Genomic DNA, 21,487 nt, shown 5'->3' with positions numbered 1-21,487 from the left:
TGTGCAGACAACCTATCTCAAAGAATCCTTTAAAAAACAGAAAAAAAAAATCCACTAAAAACCAGACTGGCACCGAGAATTATACTCTGTGCTCCTTTCAAACCCCTACACCGACAATCAGCAGTACATCACATAGACACAAACTTCTATACACCTCCAATGCCACAAGAATTCCAACTAAGATTATAAATATACAGATACAATCTGCCCAGCTATACTAATAATAAGTGACCATCCGAAGACTGTGGTAACTGATTTAAAAGTGTATCTATTAATTCAGACAGATACATTTTTTATTGAATATTTAATTCCTGTATCAAACCCTAACAAAAATATGAAACTAAACTCTAATATTTAGATTCTGAAAAGCTTGGAATACTAACTTACATATTTTACATGGATACTAAGCCATCTGTACAGAATTCCAAGCACAAATATATATACCAGGTACATACACACATGTATTAATTCCCCAGGGGCTTCAAGATGCAACCACACAATTAAACTCTGGTATGAAACTCATCACCATAAATAATAATAGCATTTAATTCCTAAATGATGTAGACAAACATCCTAACCATCTGTTTCAGGAAAAAAGACTCTAAAAGGGTGTGTGTGTTTATTTATACACACACACAATTATATAAGCTTTAAACTCAGTCAATTTTTCAAATCTACACAATTTTCAGATGCAAAGTATTACCATTAATACTTTAAAGTGCATTTATAATCTATTCAGTACCCAATAGTTTTGTTTTCACACTCATAACCTGGCTACCATTTTATCATAGTTCAGACTGGTCATCATCCAGAGGATGCTCTCATTCAGTTCTGGACTTGCTTTACTTACTTGAACCACTTGAAGGGCAGAATTTAAACACCAAAAGCCACACTTATATCACAAAACAGAAGAACCATCACTTTTAGCCTTTGTACATTTCCAGCAAGAATTATCATAAAAGAGGAAAGAAAGGGGGATAGGGGCAAGGACCTAATCTAGGACAGCATGGAGAGGAAGCATGAAATAAAGCAGCAGAACAAAGGCGCTCTCTGACTCTACAAATGCAAGTAGAAAGAATTTTCAGGTTAAAAACCCCAAAACGTGGTACAGGGAGAAAAAGTACAAAACATATTGGCAAACAGGAGGATTAAAGTCATCTGATACTAGGATATCAGACTTTGAGCAAACCACCAAAACACCTCACAATTTGATTATTTTATTAGGTATATGCATCTCTCCCCACTGCACTCCTACATTATCCAGGTATTCTGATTGATTTCCAAAGCCATAATTCAAAATGGTATGGAAAACATGATTCTAGAGATTCCTTACAAAACTCCTTACAAAGGTGAACTTTTAAAGTTATTTCTTTATAAAACTATGTCACTTTAACCTACTATAAAAAGATGACATTTATGGTACTGACTCATCAAAATTCATGAGTTATTTAAGTTCCATTCTAACACTGTAAATGCCAGTCTTCCAATATGAAGAGCCCTACAAAAAGAGTGATGCTTTCCAACAGTGTTCCAATTAAAAAACACCACCACATCAAGTTTTTTCAGAGTCAGGTCCTCAAATCTGTAATTGGGTTCTGTAAGATGTAGTCTGCCACTTGCTGACAAGACGTAGAGGTGATTAGTCCAAGAGTTTTGCTAAGCATGAGCAGATGCATCAGTGAGAGTGGGCTGGGTACTTTTTGGATGGGAAATGGCATTTAAGTTCATTTAAGTTCATTTAAGTTCAATTAAGAATTCATAGCATGCTGGGATTTTAAACGCAAACATTTTAACTAAACAATTCCCATCACCACCACACTTTGTATTAAAAAAAATTTGGAATGTAGTATTTACATGAACATTTCAATTAACACGTTTTTAATTTTAAAAATCCAAATCCTCAGTCAACTGAAACCCTACACAATATTGTTTTTAAAGCTTCGTATTTCTAAACCTGTAATTACATACCACTGTAGCACTTGTATAAATCTCAGATGCAGTACTCTACTGCTAGCAATAAATGCAAACAAACATTCCATGTAGCAAATAAAGAGATACACATGAAGATGGGCTGTTACCACCAAAACAGACCACGATGTAAAGTATGGATGACCTAATGATATTCTGGATTTTCTGAATCAAGTTTAAAACTTCTGGAAGCAAGTTTGTTAAATTAAACATACCAATATGTGCTGAACCACTGCTACTTTTACTTTGTGTAGAGGTACTGCATGTCTGGGTCCCGGGTTGTGCTGTGCCTGTTCGATTTAAACCCCTGTATAATTTCCTACAGGAGAGTTCATCATTGTCACTGTCATGTAGGGATGGTGTCCGAGGCCTAAAATGCCGCCATCTACATGATTTGATATTGACTAGTATCTGACTGAGGTCTTTTGAGAAAGATTTGTCCGAGGTATTTGTTTCTGAGGTATTGGCAAATTGACTGATTGAAGAGTGTTGTGATGAGGAAAACCTTTCCAAATCCAGGTGATGAAATGCATTATCGTAGTCCGAATGCGCTCTGTCCAGCAGCACCCTAAAACCAGGACAACAATGCACAATTACACAGTGGCAAGAAAACACGAAGAAAGTCACCAGTTTGACATGTGTGCTTGGGGATGACAAAGGGATAGGAGCAGCTGCATGAAGCTCTTCTAGAACAAGCAAACACACACTCCCCCCCAATGCATGACTACCTATTATTTTACAGTAAATATTATATTTAGGTATATTTTAGCTTTTACTGTTTCAAGAGCTGGAGATACAACATCACGTATATATTAATACTGCAACAACATGTAATTAAAAAACACCTAGACAATAACAGCGCTTAACTAATTAAAAAATGACTGAAATACTCTCCTGAAGTAACTTCTTCAAAAGCCTTACTCACATATATACATATATACTACAACCATCCTAATGCAGTAGGGATGTCACACATTAAATCCCAAATCCCCTTGCAAAAACCCCAGTAAGAGCCTTCAGCTCTCATTCCAGTTTTCCTGATTAGCTTACTAGTATGTGAAGAGATGCTAAGCACAAATCTGAAAGGCAAATCAAATTCTTACTTTTAATCAAAATTTAATCCCAATGTACTATTTTCTTAAAGACATAACACAATATTTAAGGAAGAGCACTTATACAGCAAACCATTTATAAAATGTTTTTGATAAATGTTCTTAGCAGCAAAATGCCTGAAATAACTCATTAAATTCTTTGATATTTTTGACAAAGTTTGAAATTTAAGTTATCGTCAGTTTTAAGCATCCTTCCCAAAAATCACCAAATATGGTCTAAATTCAGAAAAGCATTTTCTGTCAAATATAATTTTTGCTATCTTGAAGTGCTACTATTTGAAGACAGCTATGCAAATAATTTAAATACAAACCACCAATCACAACTGAAAATATACAAGTATTTTCACCTCAGAACTTGGGAGTGCAAGTAATAAAAAAACCCACAACTACTTAAGAAAACAGTACTAAAGCAGCTTCTATTAGCACAAAATAAAAAATGGAGACATTAACCAGCTAAGGAAACTTGGATCAAATATAAATATTAAAAAAGTCAATCTCTCTGTGGTGTTCGAAATTCTGAGTTTTTTTGGTTTGGGGTTTTTTTTTAACTTTACTGCTCTTTATGTCTGATTTTTTTTTTTAATTTTATTTTTAAAAGCAACAGCAATTCCATAGCACTCACCTTCCACCACGGCCAACCCGTCGTCGTGCAAACCCAATACACCTCTGGGGAACGGTGAGGGTGGTTAAGCAGTATCTGTAACGCACGTCTCCTAATCTTCCCTCTTTAGGGCTACTCCACGGCCAGTTGCCAGGTTGGTCTAAATGAGGCTTGAAATAATTTTAAACAGTTAGACACAAGATGTTTCCCAACAGTGACACTCTGTCTTATAATACATAAGGAAATTCTACTTACAGCATAGTACTGACAGCCTGCTTTCCTACGGAAGGCAAAAGGACCATCGGGATCATTTTCTTCCTCAGCCTCCGAAGAACCAGACAAAACCTTTAAAGAGGGGATGGGAGGTAGGGTATATGAGGAGACATATTAGCAAATTCATGAGTTTTACTTCTGTTCTTTCCCCAAGAGCAGTACAAAACTCTAGAGGTCCTACCTGGGAGAGAGGTTCTTCGTCTGAGCTAGGAAAATCATACTGATTCAAATCTTTAGCATTAAAGACTGGCAGTGCAGCAGGACTTGTCTGTTGAGGAGTAGCAGCAGCGGACGAAGGTAAGACTTTTGGCTTCTTCTCATACTTTCTTTTGGGTCTAATAACATCAGGCTTATCTTGCTGCAAGAAAAATAAAAAGCAGTGTAAAATTACACACAGATGAAAATTAAGAAAATTAAGAAAACTGCTGTGTAAGCAAGCTAAAATGTGAACTCATCTCTCCACCATCTTGATAGTAAAACATGCAGTCATTTCAAGAGTATCTGGATTTCATTTTCAGTAATGGAAACATTTAAGAAACAAGGTGGAATCACGCACTGTTTGCTCAATCTGTGCTGGATAATTCACTAGCAGTTAAAGTGACAGAATTACTTTGGAGAAGCAGACCAAAATACATATGATGATCTCCATGAGGCACCTTTTTCATTTTCTAGCATTTTGACTTAATAGCCACTTATGCAGCATTAGGGAATTATTAAGTACCAAACAATGCTTTAAAGGCAAAAATAGAAGTTAGACTTCTCAAAGATATCTATAATCTCACAAATGCCTCTAAAAATTAAACGCATTTCCCCATACTATGCAAAGCAAAGTTTAAGTGCCTTTCCCAAGTCTCCAAGAACCAGATTTCTTTCAAGCTGTGAGACACTGCACTGACCCAACATCACTGAGAGGCAAGTACACGCCAGCAATCACAACTACATTGCTCTACTATCAGTGGAAGAATTCACTGATTCAAAACACACTGTCAGTTCAGAACAGCCTCTGGATACTCTTCACTCACAAGGAGTCTTGGTTTAAAATTCAAATTATACCTCGGCATTTCTCCTGTGTTACCTGACCTATTTAACATGCTCAGCTGTTTGCACTGTAGTTATGCTTTGTATGACACAAAATTAAAGCCTGCGGGGAAAAAAAGTGCTGGTCAGCTGTCTAAATCAAATAAGGTTCTTTGATACTTTACTTAAATACAAAACCAGACAGATACACAGCATGCTGGGAATACCAGTAGATCCTATCTTAAAAACAAAACAAAAACCAACCCTCTGGATTAAAATAGCTACATAATTTAGAACAATATATGGATTTTACATCAGTAGTTCCATCTTTGTACAACATCTAGGTAATAAATACAGTTTTGTTCAGGATATCCTAACTTTAGGGGCAGTATTAGAGAAAAATGTTTCTATCCCCCTGAATGAGAACACAATTGCATGTGTCCTTTTGTCTGTAGTTTGTCTAGACTTTATTTCTGTCTTAAGAAGCACAGGGAGTCAGTATGTTATCCTCATAATTCCAACAGAACAAAGCACTTTATTTCCCTTGCAGCTTTGCTACCTGTTGTTAGTTTCATAAAGCCTCCCCTCTCCTCCTATCCTAAAATGCTGTATCTTGTGTACTTTATAGCCAAACAGTAACTCAGTTACTGACATTACTCACTTTGACTTTATATTCTTTCAGTTCCATAGCTTCTTGGTGTTTAAAAGAACTGCTGTTAGTCACAGGAATGATGGGAATAGCATAGGTAGGTTTAAGTGGCTGCCGCTGTGCCATGACTTCAGACATGATCTCTCCACTGTAGTCACCCAAATTATACCTGAAATCAAAAAACATTTGTTGGAGTGCTTACAATGTACATCTGGTAAAATAATTGAGAAACATGGAGAAACACAAACTAATACTTGGAGTTTGGGGTAAAGGGACATCCAGGACATCAGCAAGAAGTACAGAAAGTATTATTACAGAAAAGGGGACTGACTAATAACATAGAAAATTCATTGCAATGGCTAATGCTGACAAATAAAAAATGATAACTACCCTGTAAAGCATCTCCAAAGCACAATACTATAAAGGAAAGAAGCAGAAACTAGAAGGAAAGAACAGGAGAGGGTTATCCTCCCCCCTCCCTTGGGGACTGCTGCCATTTAAAACCCATACATTTATCACTTGAAAGGTTTTAAACAGTGAGGCAGAGTGCCTTATTCATTAATCCTTCCCCTTTTGTGTTAGGGAATATTTTCACAACAAGTAGATCCATGAAACATATTACATTTCAAATCCTGTGACAAATGCTGGGTTGAAGTGCAGTTCTTCACTCTGAGGGAGGTATTAGTGTCTTCCCTCTATTCAACAGCTTATTTTATGAGAAAGATACTGTGAAAACCTTCAAGATTTCCCCCCTCTCTGGTTCTGCTTAAAATGCTCAGTGCTTAAAAAAAGTGCCCTAGCAGAAAAATTCAGCTTGCCTCCCTAAGAATTCAGACTAAAAAGTTAGTTCTAGAGCTTTAAGATACTGACTCAGAACATTTGCTTTCAAACATGGATACTTGAGCTAGGGAAGTCTACTCAGATTCTAAGTATGAACCTAAAGAACAGCTCCACATTGCAACTGTAAATCTCAGCCAATTAGGAAAGTGACAACTGAGCATTTGGCCCTCACCACAGCTGACCAACAGGATGTCAAAAGAAGCACTCGTTGGAGATGACTCACACATTTCATACTGTATGAAATGATTATTTCTTTTCTTCAAGAGGGTGTTTGATCAAGCTTTTTTAGCAAAGAATCGTGATTATGAAGTCAAAGAATGGTAATGTTTGAAAATGGCCTTAAAAATAGCTGGTATTTCCTTAATCTATGCATTTAACATGCATTTTCACCTGAAACTATGATCTCTCTTCTGGTATAACATACAGAATAGATAAACACATTTGAAAACATGTACACATCTAATGAAACAATGTAGCTCAGTTTGACGGATCACCTTGCCACAATAAGCAACTTCCTAGCCTTATATTTTGCTCTCCATAGCCATATACGAAACTGTGTTATCCTGTAAACGCATATCTAAATACTTATTTTAAAAATCTCCCACTGTTTAAATATTTGAAGCAATCACAATATAAAGCAGCTTCCAAAGCTTTCTGCAGCAACTTTTCAATGAACATTACCTCTTTTCCATAATTTCCAGTGTTAAATGCAGCAATTCTCTCTTGCTTTTTTCTCTTCTCTTTATCATCTCCAGGATGGTCACTGCACGACTGAGATCCCGACGCAGCTTAAGCATCTTCTCGTAAGAAGCTTCATCATTTTTCCGATTCTGCAGATACACAGAGTATATGTGTCTCCTCTCATCATTTAAATTAAGTAATCTGAACCACAGTAAGTTCTAAATATTTACATATATCAAAAAAAAGACAAGTCGTATGCCAAACCAAGGAGAAGCATGTGCATGTTATCAATGAGCTACAGCTTACTAATACAATAAGTAGGTTTAACGGTAGATTTAGTGAAAAAATTAATATAAACTTTCATTTAATAGCCATTCTAAGGTAGTTTTGCTTTTCACCCCTGCAAATTAGAAAAGAGAACATGCCAATTTTTACTGTTTCATACAACATAGCAGAACTCTTTCTTTACATAATCTACTTTTTGAAAGGGGGAAAAGGAGAAGGAAAAGAAAGAACAGCTGAGAGAGGCTCTGATATACGTACTTTTCGTGTCTGCATCTTTTCTGTTCGTCTTCTAAAAGCAACATAAGGGTCATTTGTGCTGGAACCATCTCGTTTCTCTTGTTTCACTGCTGGGATAAGAGAGGGACCTCGACAGTTTTTCCTCTTTTTAATCCAGTACTCATACACTTCTCTGATCAATTCATCGTCTTCCTTCAGCAACAGCTTGGCCTCTTGCAGGCTGACTGGCTAAATGTAAAAGCCAGCATGTCACTTTCACACAGTAACATACAGAGTGTGTATTTCAAATTCTTTAGTCAAAGTACCCTTGTACCTGCTGACCGCTGCCTTTTTCTAGTCTGTCTATCATCTCCTCAAACTGCAAAGGAGAGATGTCCATTCTTTTCTTCAACTTGTTCACAAAGATCTCATCTTCAGAATCCAAGTCATAATCCGGCTGCTCAGCATCCAAACTAAAAGCTAAATGATACAGTGAAAGTTAAAGTTAGTTTTACTACAGAAATGTTTTGTTCTAATAGCAATGTTCAGAATACACAGCACACTCTTCTGGAGACGAAACCAAAATCATTTGTTTGAATGTTGCAGTAATACTACTTTCAAGTTACACCTATTTTTTCCTTGGAAAAAAATTACACCGTTAAAAATCAGACATAAAAGTTGCCATCTATCAGATTATGGTTTTGTTATTCAATGTAAACTTACTAGTGGTCAAACCAGCTAGCAGCTTTCTACCTCATTCTTTGCTGTAAGAAATTTTTAGATTGGTGACTACTTTGAATGCTGCTGAGTATTCTCTAGTTTTATGTCTTATATGATCAACAGTTAAGACTACAGCCCAAACACACACATGGGAAAATATACACAGACTGTATTACAATGATCTTACACATACTCTCATCAATGATTTTTGTGATATAGATGAGTCAGACTAAACTGGCCCAGCATGGTCTACCCTATGTAGCAAGGCATCTTCAAATACAAGCAATGTTTTGCAGAATGCAAGCAACTGTTTGTTTTACACAATACCCTATGAAAACGCAGCACTCTGCATTCAAAACAAGATCTCCCTAGTTCTCATGCCTCATTCAAGTTGTTTTACGCAGTAAGAGACAAATTTCTTCTCAAGTGCACACCTGAAAACACATACCTTGCTTCTAATAAATAAAGAGGTAGAATACAAGAGGTCTAGCAGCTGAAAAATCACAGTTCCAGCTGCTAGACCTGCTAGATAAAGAAGCTTTTCCTTATCTAGCCTAAACAAAGAAAAGAAGAATGAAAAGTATAACCTTAATATCAGCATGCAAGACTGCTAGTAGGAAGATAATTTTTTACAGTGAGGGTGTTGAAACACTGGAACAGATGGCCCAGAAAAGTGGTGGATGTCTCATTCCTGGAAACATTCAAAGTCAGGTTGGACGGGGCTCTGAGCAACCTGACCTAGCTGAAGATGTCCCTGCTCATTGCAAGGTGTTGGACTAGATGATTTTTAAAAGGTCCCTTCTAACCCAAACTATTCTACGTTTCCAATACTTCAAGACATTTTTGAGACTGACTGATATAGAAGTCTAGCATTTAACCAAAGTTAATTAGGCATGAGATCTTTTTACATAGCACAGATACGACTTTTTAAATTCTACTCATTACACCATGCAACAGAATTCTGCAACATACTGTATTTTTCATTTTTTTTTCCTTCCAAAAGTTATCTGAAGTATTGTGGTGCTCATATGAAAGGTCATATCCATACAGAACAGCTGCTATCTTCTAACAAAAACAAAATCCCAACAAATTTGCAAGTCATCAGCGATGCCAAAACCCACCTATTTTTAGATGTAGAATACTTCCATCCAGGCACAGGCAAATACTACCACTGCTACTACCATTTCTGCTTGGCTTGCCAATCCACTCTTACTGCCATTTTATCTTGAATATGCTTCTGGGACAGGTATTCTGTTTCTTAACTATGTATTATAGATTTTCCTCTTCAAGTAGATTTGTGTCCTTGCTAAAAAAAAAAAATCTAAATTTCCCTGCAAACTGTTACTACTAACCAAGAACTAAATACACTTCTTCAGCAAGTAGTATGCATTTTTCAGCATGTTGGAAAAAAATAATTCTCAGAAGCCAAGTCTTGGTGGGAGTTCAGCAGACATTTAGCAGTAATGTCTGGCAAAATAAAGCTCTCAATGTACAAAGAACGAGTTCCTTTACTTACGCTGTATGTGAATCAGCTGCTTTGGCATTTTAAATTCTCCAGGATATATAGATTCATAGTATGCAATATTACTTTCTGCTTCTGGAACCGGTATAACCATGTTATCCCTCTTCTCTCCATAGACTTGTTGTGCTGAGATAGCCCGTTGGAGATGATGTTCCTACAAACAAAAAAGTCAAGATGAAAACCCGAGAAAATATTTCCATAACTCAAGACTTGCTAGAGTTGAAAGAAGGCTATTCCTTTGCAAATGCTCTCATTGTAACCCCCCGAGCCCTGACCTGAGGAATGGGTGGTCGCACTCCTGACCCAAAGTGCGCTCCCCCCGCCGGAGGGTTTCCCAGCAGGTGGCGCTCTCCCCCTACACACCCCCCTTCAGCTTCCCAACTCGGCCAGCCAGGACCCGCTGCTGGCACACCGAGCCACCGAGTCCGCGATTAAATGGATCTGGAGAGACACAGGATTGATTACACACACAGATTATAACAAGTAGCTGCAGACAGATATTGACTCCGGTATTATTCTGTATTTGCCTTGGCCATTTATTGCCAGCGATAACAGAAAACCAGAAGGGAGGCCTGCCATCATCGCCCATGAACAGCAATTACTTTTACCCACTGAATGATTCCTGAAGATGTTCTCATTTATTGTAATGCTTCCCGTTATCCTCTTGCTCCTCCTCCTAATCCATCAAATAAAGCAAAAAAGCAACCCATTCTTGCTGTAGTTCTCTCAAGACAGTAATATCTGCAGAGTTCATGCAGAGTTAATGGCAAAATGCCACACGGCAAAACGTGCATGTTTGTAACTGGTTTACTGACAACATAACATGCTATTTTTTCCCCTAGCATCAGTGCTAGTTTCTTAAATTTCTATACTGTTTCGTTACTGTGCTCAGTAGACCAGTGCTGAAGTAGTTGTTGTGCCAATACAACTCTCAATGAGATGCTATAAACCACATCACTGAAATACCTAAAAACAGCAACTGCAGCAAAAGGGTAGCAGGGATAGTTGGTTTTAATGTTGAAGCAAAACATATCAGTGTTCATCCACATGATCTTATTGCATCTTTACTTGTCTGACTTCAGTTTAATTCCTCTAGTTATAATAAAGGCAATTAAGATCTTCTGTCTAAACTTTCAAGGATAAGTAATCAAGAAAATTATAAAATAGGTTTTTTTGTAAACTCCAGAGTTGTTGCAGCCTGGAACCCAAATGTGTTCCAAGGTTTAATTCTGCTGAAAGAATTCACAGGATTTATCTTCAAACAAATTGCAGAGATTTCTTTTCTGTCTGCCCCCTGGTTAAAAGGCTTCTTCACAAAAGGAGACCAATTGTGAGAGTAAGACATAGCACACAGTTGCAAGTAAAACTCAAGGCAATGATTTTGATCTTCCAGCAGTTGTAAAGTTTATACACATATGTCATCTAGGAGGCACAGTAGCTAAAATTCTTTCTTGGGTATGGACAAAGTAATTTCTTTTCTACCTCTTAGGGAGGCACTGCTCTCAGACACCTCAAATTTGTGTAAACTGTAGTAACTCTTCAGTTGTCCCCACAGCTACAACTCTTGCAGAACATGGAACTAAGGAATTTATCTTCATATAGCACAGTAGGATTCTAGGTCAAATACAGAGTAATAGTCAATGGCTTTTGAATAACAGCAAAGGCTTACTGTTTTTATAGCAGTATCAAGGGTTCCTGGCGTATCCACCCCAATCTGTGTTTCTAATCACAAAAAATGCTTTATTTCAGGGAATAAAAGGGGGTTAGACACTAAAGATTTCAATTTCTCTGATCCACCTCTGATATGGACATGGACACAGCCTATACTTATTTACTAACAGGTTTCAGTAATGAGTACTTACAAAAATCTTAACAATATTCTTGAAACAGAAGCACACCTCATAGTTTTGCCTGGCTCTCATCCCAATTACAGAAACACTCAGTATGTGAGCAGAGAGTGCTAGCAGATCCATATGTTATGAAAGCCACTGGATAAAATTTCCTCCACTGAAACAGTTAAGTTAACCTGCTGTTCCTATTGGTTTCAATTCAAGAGACACTCCACTAAACAGAAGAAAGGAAACAGAAAAGGCAACCTCTCCTTACACCTCCACATATCAGGTTCTCACTCATTTGGACAAATCAGAAACATTAACTTTGGCCCCAACTACAGTATCTCAGCTGGTGGCTCAGCACATCTCTCTCTCTCTCCTGGTAATCAGGTGCAATTGTTAACTCTGGAAACACTAATTTTTAACAAGAAAGTATGTTAAATATCTACAGTTAACAACCCTACTACAGCTTACAGTTCCTATTCTGCACTCATTCTCCACTGTGACTGTACAGCTGGTAACTCCCACCCAAATACAACACCTCATTCATCTGAATCCATAGCTTTCCACTTAAAAATGCGGTGGTTTCCTCAATTTGTCAGAATGAGCTTTGAATTCAAATCCCAATCAAACCTTCTTGCTGCCCTTCATGTTATCTCTATTTACTATGTAGATACTGCAGTCCATCATGGCTGGGCTTCGCGAACGAAGATTTGGGAAGGCTCTATCCACATTTGCTACAGGCATGTTGATGGCTTATGAGGCCAATACGTGACAGACATATCCGATTGCAAAAGGCGCAGCAGAAAGACTCCTTAGATGGTGTATTCTGCAATTCACGGTTCTTTCTGCGCTGCCTTTTTTCCTCGAGAGTGATCCTGCGTGTGTTCTCGAAGGAGACAGCTGCGTTATAGATGGTGTGTCTCCAGGCCTCCCGATTTGAGGCCAGAGTAGACCAGTTGTGGTGATCAATATGGCCAAGGCTGAGATGTTGTTTCAGGGAGTCCTTGTATCTTTTCTTCGGGGCTCCTCTCATGCGGCAGCCAGTGGCAAGTTCACCATAGAGCAGGATCTTAGGGAGGCGGTGGTCCTTCATCCTGGAGACGTGCCCTGCCCATCGCAGCTGCGTTCTCAGTAACATGGCCTCAATACTTGTGACAGTGCCAGACACTCCTGAACACACCAACAAGCATTTTGAAGACTGAAATCCTAGGAAATTCAACAAATATTTTCTTTTTTTTTGTCTGTGTATTTCTAGATACAGTTTTCTGATCAGATATATTTCCACTATACAACTGTTTCTGTTCACTGCATAACAGAGCAGTATCAAAAAGCCTTTTTTATGCAACTATCCATTATGTCCCATGCCCTGCTAAAGTTTGATTGGATTAACTGGGGCTTGTTCTTGAAAACCTCTTATTAGCTGTTTATAGAAATTATTGTCTTCCAGGTGATCATTCGAGCCAAATAATTTAAATTACCCATATTCCTCCAGGAACCACAATTAGGATAACTTGCTGTAACTCTCTAGTTTCTACCTTTTCAACAGTCTATGGACTGTTACGAGGTTTTGGGTCAGGATTTTTTTGAACGGATGTCATGTTTTCAGGTGGATTTTTTTGTTAAGAAGCCCAGTTGCAGTGCCTTTTCCTCTTCTCTGAAACATCATCTGCTCCTCTGAAGTTCTCAATTACCTGCAAAATTATTTCAGACTACTTCTTTAAATTCCTGGGATGAATTTCAGCTAGGTCAGTCAAGCTCAAATGTTGTAATTTGTCATGTTAGAAGGAAATTCATCTAACACAAGGTTCAGTCTTGTGCCCCTCGCTGTCATTCTCCATACTACCACAGCCTTCTGTCAGATTGAATTTATGATGACAGCTTAGGGAATCAAATCCACAAAAAGCCATCTCTCTCCTGCAATTTCCCCTGAAAACAATTAGAAACAATTAGTCTTCTGACAGAGTGGATCCCTGAACTGCCAGGGTGTGTGTGTGGAAAGCAGTAGGGAAACAGAGAAGAAAGACAACTCCCTTTGGCAGCAGTTAGACATTAAACTGGCTTAGCCATTAAACTGGCTTAGCTGCTTCACTAAATTAAAGAAATCTTTTTAAAATTAATACAAAAAAACCCCACTAAGATGCGTGAAATATTTCAACCATTTTAGTATCAAATACAATCAAGAAAGTTTCCTCTAACTACAAATATTTACAGAATTTTCTCATCTTATTCTGCACATTCATTGCTAGATAGGTCTCACCTTGTTCTCTCTTTCAAGACAAACTTTTCATGTAAATATTAATTGTTCACATATTAGTTGTTCCTATTTATCAGTTTCCACTTTCAGTGTACTCAGATTTCTTTGCTAATGTATCCTTCTTATTGAAACAACATTGAAATAGCTGCGTTTGTCTTACAAAAAACTCAACCTGAACTGATTAATGTCACAGCAGCTTCACAGTTTCTTCCCTTTCTATCCCAACTTGCTTCCCTTGGATTTTTCATACATATCCTGTTTCACAACATGTACTTATCGAAGGTAGTTTATCCCCACTGAAACTGCCTTCCGCTTTCACGTTTAACTATCTTCAATCTATTAGTTAGGCTTATATCCAGAAAACCTCTCATCTTCAGTTGCTTTCTCTGCCTGACATAAAACGCTATCGGAATTGCAGCTTCAGGAGTCGTTTGTTCTGTGATGTTAATTTGATCAGGTCCTTTCAGAACAATGATACTGTTCCTCAAACTTCATTCCCTTTAGATTGCACTAATGGTCAGTCAACTTTGTGTTTAAAGCTATTCAATGAGTTCATCAAGAAAACCCTAAAAACCCGCTCACTCTTCCCAGCCCCTAAGTTAAGTTGTCCATCAGGTTAGCTCCCTATCCTGGCTCATCATGTGGTCTGACAATCCCAGCATCAAAGGGATAGATGGGAGAACTCAGCCAGAGACAGATGATGTCTCAGGAAAGGAGCAGTTTCATAATTTTTGCAACACTCAGCCAGAAACATGAACTGAGGGACAGGCATTGATTTGTTTGCTCTGGTGACCAGTGACAGGACCTGAGGTAACAGCATGAAGCTGTGTCAGGGGAGGCCTAGGTTGGATGTTAGGAAAAGGTTCTTCACCCAGAGGGTGGTTGGGCACTGGAACAGCCTCCCCAGAGAAGTGGTAACAGCACCAAGTTTGTCTGAGTTCAAGAAGCATTTGGACAATGCTCTCAGGCAAGTGGTGGGATTCTTGGGGATGTCCTGTGCAGGGTCAGGAGTTGGACTCAATGATCATGTGGGCCCGTTCCAACTCCGGATATTCTGCAATTCTATGAACTGCACCTTATTCATCACACTATATTCCTGTCCAGAAAATTATCTAGACAGTTAAAATACCAACACTTACCAGATTACACTGCTAATTGTTTAAACAAACAAAAGCTTGACAACCACCTCTGTCCTTTAGAAGTTTTCCTCTAATCCAACAGCCTATAGGAAAAGCCCACTGAAACAGCAACCCTTCTGACTACCCAGAATGTAGCAAAGCATGACATACCAAGACATTTCCTAAGCAAAGATATGTATTGATACCATCAGTCATTCTGTAGTCTTCTTTTCTATTCAATTTTAGGATAGCAAGTTTGTCCCTTATGTCCATTCTTACTGTACACCAGCATCATCAAACACATTCCAAAACACCAAAGAGTGAAAGGGCAATTTAAAGCAAGTTGGCAGCAACAAAAGCACATGGGAAAGCAGAACAGAGCAGAGCAGTTCTCATTACAGCCTGAAGGAATTGGAACTTCTGGTCAGTTCTGCATTGAGGGGCAGCAGGATCTCTCTCAAATGATAATGCAAGGATATAGGTATTATTCTTGGTAACAAGTTTAGTACTTGCAAGCTTGTTGCAGTTCTGGAACACTACATTAAAAAAACCTGAATTACAACAATTAGAGTAAAAAAGAAAAGATACTGTAATTGTGGTTCAACCTGACTACCAGTAGGCACTCCTGCCTGCAAGCAGAAAAAAGCAGAAGCATAGCAACTGAAAACAAGCAGTTATTTGCATTCTTTCACATTTTGGTAACACTTGGTAAGTTTTTGGCAATGTGACTGTGGGATTGTTAGCTACAGTTTCTGAAAGAAAACTGGCACATACAGAGCACAGAGGTTTCTTTGACAAAGTATCTACTCTGCAGCACACCCTGGAGAACATATGCAAAGTAAGATAACCACAGTACAAGGCCTTAAAAGACTAAGTGACATAACCCTGTCATTACAGTTGAACAAACCAAAAGGACAGAAAGTATATTATCATTTTTGAAAGACAACTGAAAAAATGTTACTGCAGTTGCAATGAGTGCATCTTCAAGAAGCAATTCGCTGTTTCGTAATTTGACTGCTTCCTTCCTCAAATAGTTTCTCTAATTACTTCAGAGCTCTTAGAAATAATCATTTAAGGCACATTTGCTTATGGAAATGACCCAAACAGCCAGCTATCAAGTCCAGTGTGTAGAACAGAGCAGAAAGTCTCCCAATACTCCAAGCCTACCCTAAGCAAGGGAGTAGTGTCTTTGCTGGGGGAACCAAAAGGTGGGGTGGTGGAGGAAGCCACACACCACAAGTAGAAAGAGTTTTTAAAGATAGTGGTATCTATAAAAAGTACACTACTGAGTTCAAATCTGTGCACGTCAGAATCCCATCTTTGCCTCTGAAATACAAAAACCATACAAAAATACACTGCAATTGATTGTGTCATTACTGGGAGCCAAGTAAAACTGTCCATCTACTGGTCTCTGCAGAACTGCTGATCTACATCAGTATGACCGGGGCACTTCCTCTCACATACATCCCCTGCCTGACAGAACTGCTTTCCAAGGCTACCACCTCACAGTTTAAAAGGGACACCAGTTTCAACAGGTTGTTGGCAAGAAGCATTAGGTTCACAACGGCTATGCTAAAACAGATCACAGTTGACACACAATCAAGGACATACAAGTATACAAACACACATCTGTCTTTTTTAATACACATTTTACCTTTTAGCAGCTTATGATCTGAATCTTTTGGAAAAAAAAAAACTAAACACACATGAAGAATCCAACAAAACTGCAGCTCATCTGAAGCACAAACACAATACTCTATAAGATGAAATAAGAAAACTTTAGAAACTGGAAAAATCAGAAGTTGTTATTTATGTCACCCAGAGGTGGTGAAACAGTGCAAGAGCAACCTGATTCTAGACTTTATAAAGCCAAGCTGCTATGAGACCCTGCTGCAGATCAAGACCTTTCAGACTACTTCACTCCATAATGAACAGAAGGGACCCCTGCAGTACTCCTATGACCCACTGCACAGAAATCACTTCCCAACCTCCACCTTGCTTTGGCTCAGTGACCTACAGGATACATATCCTGTCTCTCAGCCATATGAGGATCTCAGTAGCCTGTATGATCAGGGAAGACGGCCTCTTGCAAGAGTGATGGTCAAGTTACACCAGAGAAAATCTGTCCCCAGATTCAATCCAACAAATCTGTGCACAGAGAAGACAGAAAGGAATAAAACAACCAAACTGGCTCACGCTCTTCACTTTCTCCTCCTATTATCAGATCTTAGCTGTCCTGTAACTTATCAAACACAATTTATATCCAAGATTAGGAAAAGCATGGATAGCAACCTCAGAGAATTACATGCAGAATAAGGAAGGGTTTTTTTTTTGTTTTGTGGGTTTTTTTTAATGCCATCCCTTACTCCTTCACAAAATTCCTTCTCCCTTCCTAGAATCAATTCAGGCACTGGAAATGTTTCTCTGGGACTCTCCAGGGGCGGTTACCTGCCATCCCAATCGAAAGGGCTCACCCAGGGACAGGGAAGCGCCAGCAATGCTGAAAGCAAAGGTACAGAATACACAGCCAGAACACAGAAGCCCATCATAGATCAATGTAAACTGTTTAGAGATACTTCCTTTGCATTACTCTTCTTTTTAGGGCAGAGTGGCTCTAGTGTCTTCCAGTATGACTGAAAGCAAAAACGTTCAGTTGTTCCTGAATAGCAGATTCCCAGTTGTTCCTGAATAGCAGATTCCCAGGTTGTTACAGAAGCACTTAAAGACATGGGGCCTCTGGTGGTCTAGTGGTTAGGGTGCAGGACTCTCACCGCTGCGACCCGGGTTCGATTCCCGGCCCCCTGGGCAGATGGAGCTCGTTAGCCCTGTGAGGCAATCCATCTAAGAGAAGGTCACTCTAAACAAACCTACGTTCTGAGACCCTCACTGCCACTGTCCGAGTTTCACTCGGCCCCGGCAGATGAACCTCAGGATTAAAGGGTGGGCTCAGTTCAGCGCACGCTGTGTCTCACCTAAAAAAATCCACTGCGCAGGCTCGAAGGGTCAATGACCTTTCCCAAATCTTCGCTTGCGAAGATTGGCCATTAATAAACAGAAGCACTTATCACAGAAACATACCACACTGTTGCTTTTCCTGCCTCACATGCACATCCAGTCACACATGCAAACAACAAAGACATTCTGACAAGTTTGTTACAGCATTTGTTTCCAAACTGCCACTGAAAAGTTGCCCTGACTGAAGTCATACTAATGAAGGCAGTCTGATTCTGCCTTGCAAAGCACAGAAGTCTTCAACTGGTATTCTAGCACAAGATAAATCCCCGAGTTACACCAATCCTTGATTGAGACCCAGAACCCAACTCCTGAATACCAGCTTATAGATTTGGCCTTTGATAATGGCAAGGCAATAGTTTTGTTGATAAGCATAAATGCAGCTTCAACCCTCTGGAACTCGAGTACATGCATATTATATAATGTAGTAGCAATTGTTTAAATTTGGTCACAAGAAGCACGCATGATCCAAACAGGACAGAGGTGGTGGGTCAACAAAGCAGCATTCCTTACTTTCTTCCCTATGACAGGTCCTGAGGAAGACAGCAGATCACTTCCTTGCTCTTCATCTGGCCCACAAACAATCGCAGCCATCCTTATTAGTATATATGGACACAGGGTGAACATCTTGTATCAACTGAAGCTGCCTGAAGGTTCACCCAAACCACATGGCTGTAGATCTTCCCTTTGGAAGCTGCCAAGACCTCTCAGTGCCTGAATCATGCTACACAGTAGAGAAAAAACGTTTCCTTGTTGTTACAGCAGAGCCTAAAACTATCCCTTCATATTCCAAAGGCGGAAGAAAACTATGGAGGTTGGTTCTGTTAATCAACTGATGTCAGTCTCATGAGTAGTCAATTAAGAAGGATTCCACTGTAATCACTATAATAATTAAAACTCTGCTACAAATGCCAACTTAAAATAGCTACACAGGATTAAATAGCAATTGCTCAGTGAAAATGTGATCTAATTTACTTTTAAAAATGCATAGTTTAGTAATTAACAAAGTATCAAAAACCCCTCACTAATTATTAGACTTTTTATCTGGAACACTGGTTAGAAATGGGGTCAGCCACACTGTTTTGAGCATTGTAGTAGTAGACTATTTTCCCCATGCTCACATCAGACACTTCTAAGAGTACACAAGGAGTCTGTCCTCTTCCTGGAAAAAAAAAAAAATCTTTCTTCTATATTTGTGGACTTCCATCGGCAAATTACAACTTCTATGGAATTTTCACCTGCCAGCCTTGTTCGGTGAATGGTGGAGGACAGGTGGAGGACACACAGGGCATTTGACCCAGAATCTAACATTAGTACCCGAGATCATGACAGCACCAGGAGAAATGGAGAGTGATTTGCTTATCCTGTTATCAGAAGACCGAAATCAGTTTCATGTTTTACATTACAGGCAGAGACAAAGAAATGAATGAGACTGGCTCAAGACATGCCAGAAGATAATGTATCCAACCTAGGAACCCTAGGAATCAGGAAAACTCTAGTATTTAACACAGACATTAATTATGCAGTATAGTTCACAAACATAATTTAGCACCTCTGCCTTTCTACACTCAGGTCCTGTTTAGACTACCTAAAAAGCTTTGTCTGCCTGCCCAATTGCCACTGCACAACATTTATTCAGAATCACAGAACTCAGTAAAAGTTTGAAATGTTTAGTTTGGGAACCATCATTTAGGATCAAAACTAGAAGGATCTAAACCATCTCCTCAGTGTTTATAATGACCACAAAGATTGCCCATCTCTCCTCTGTAATCACTTTGGCTCTCATGGAACTCCTCAGCCTAGGCAGCCCCAAGGGGAGTTACTCTTGGGTGACTCTTCCTGCTGTGAACTAAATCAGTTCATGAACAGGTAATGCAAAGACCAGGACACACTCCAGGAGAACACTGGAACTGCCTCATCTCATTACCAACACAGTTAAACCAGCTCAGCCTGTCTCAGTACCTTTGCTGCACCAGACTTCACTGCAAACCTGCCCCAGTGCCCCTTCCTTACCTCAGCCTGCTGTTCCAGCTGTATTGTCATCTGTGAGACTTCAATGCATGAAAACTGTTTCAGTTATCTACAGTAAACAGAATGCAGTCTAATAATTTAACAATTTCCCCCAAATAAGGATTCTAAAGAACATATTAAGATCCTTTTAATGTATTATGTAGGCAGTCCAGGGCATGACCTCCACAATGAAATCAGACTAACACAAAGTAAAGTAAAATTTTACACAGTTTACAAGAATACAGCTTTCAGGATACAGACTACAACTGAACGAGAACAGCTCTTAGAATTCAGCCTTTCCTTATCAGTTTTCAACTATAAAGCCATTTAGGAGAGCCCAAGTAAGTCTTTATAGCAAAATTATTTCTCCCTTGTACGTGGAATATGGAAGCAGAACTTCAAGATAACTTCATTAGTTGACTCATAATAAAACTGTATCAAGTTCCCAAATTAAAAGATAGATGCAGCGATATCTTGCTGCTTGATTAAAACAGTACTGTGCATTAGCAATACTTTGTAACTCAAGTAATTTTGGATGGCAAAAGATTACACTTGGATTCCAGCATTTTTATTAGTTACAGGGACTTGATACTACTGTGAACAGTATTCAGCACTGATAAAAAAGCAGTGTCACTTGACTAACAAGCAACATGGTAGCCCGAATTCACAGCTAACAAATTTCTATTCTTTTTAACTCTCTTCTGAACAATACTAATATGCAGATGCACACAGGGTTGTGTGTTCCAACAGAGAGGAGCCTCAACTATTCCACTTACAAATCATCATAAGACACTATACACAACACCAGGTGAAATTTAAGGCTAAATTATAAATCTAAAAATTATATCTAAAAATTATAAATCTATAAATTTTGATAGCAGAATTAAAAAGAAGCCAACTTCGGTGAATTATTTTTTACATTTCTCTCTAATTTTTTGTATCAACTATGGAAGAATAGTAAGTCTCTCACTCCTTCCATAGGGTTTGTTCCTCAGACCAGGTTTTCAAACGATCCTCAGTAAACCAACCCTCTTTCTTTGCAGGTAAGATACATCTCAATCTGGATCCATTAATCAACTTGACAGCAGTACACAATCAAGAGGGGTAAGGCAACAAAAAACACTAGGCAAAGGGAAAAGGAACAAAGCCAACAACACACAGTCTGAGCAGCACCTCTATCTCCCAGGATTAGTCTACCAAAGGCTCAAACATTCCCTTTCACAGGCCACACTGCACAAACTGCAGAGATCAACAGCTTCCCCAATCTACATATGATCAACAGTTCTGAAGAAAACAAGCCCAAGAACAGGATTTAGCTGGTTTGGGGTTTTTTAAAAAGTATTAAAAACAGATCTTGAAAACATTACCTAGATC

The 21,487-nt window shown here is 38.8% G+C and overlaps 1 protein-coding gene across 6 annotated transcripts in view; it reads right to left on the bottom strand.

The window, feature by feature from the left end:
* EPC1 (enhancer of polycomb homolog 1) overlaps positions 1-21,487 on the bottom strand; it is a 66,037-nt gene that overhangs the window by 13,309 nt on the left and 31,241 nt on the right. For all 6 annotated transcript variants that reach the window (XM_017820210.1, XM_017820206.1, XM_017820208.1 and 3 more), the window contains 9 exons: positions 9,879-10,038; positions 7,977-8,122; positions 7,685-7,891; positions 7,142-7,290; positions 5,633-5,789; positions 4,136-4,312; positions 3,937-4,026; positions 3,703-3,851; positions 2,184-2,536 (listed from right to left, as the gene is read on the bottom strand). In XM_017820210.1, the coding sequence (XP_017675699.1) occupies positions 2,184-2,536; positions 3,703-3,851; positions 3,937-4,026; positions 4,136-4,312; positions 5,633-5,789; positions 7,142-7,290; positions 7,685-7,891; positions 7,977-8,122; positions 9,879-9,978 (1,528 nt within the window). In that variant the 5' untranslated portion in view covers positions 9,979-10,038. The remainder of the gene's footprint in view (positions 1-2,183; positions 2,537-3,702; positions 3,852-3,936; positions 4,027-4,135; positions 4,313-5,632; positions 5,790-7,141; positions 7,291-7,684; positions 7,892-7,976; positions 8,123-9,878; positions 10,039-21,487) is intronic.

This window comes from Lepidothrix coronata, unplaced genomic scaffold, assembly GCF_001604755.1.
Source record: "Lepidothrix coronata isolate B3197 unplaced genomic scaffold, Lepidothrix_coronata-1.0 Scaffold80, whole genome shotgun sequence".
Taxonomy (NCBI): domain Eukaryota; kingdom Metazoa; phylum Chordata; class Aves; order Passeriformes; family Pipridae; genus Lepidothrix; species Lepidothrix coronata.
The sequence above is the reverse complement of the archived record's forward strand: the minus strand, read 5'-3'. Positions and strand labels throughout refer to the sequence as shown.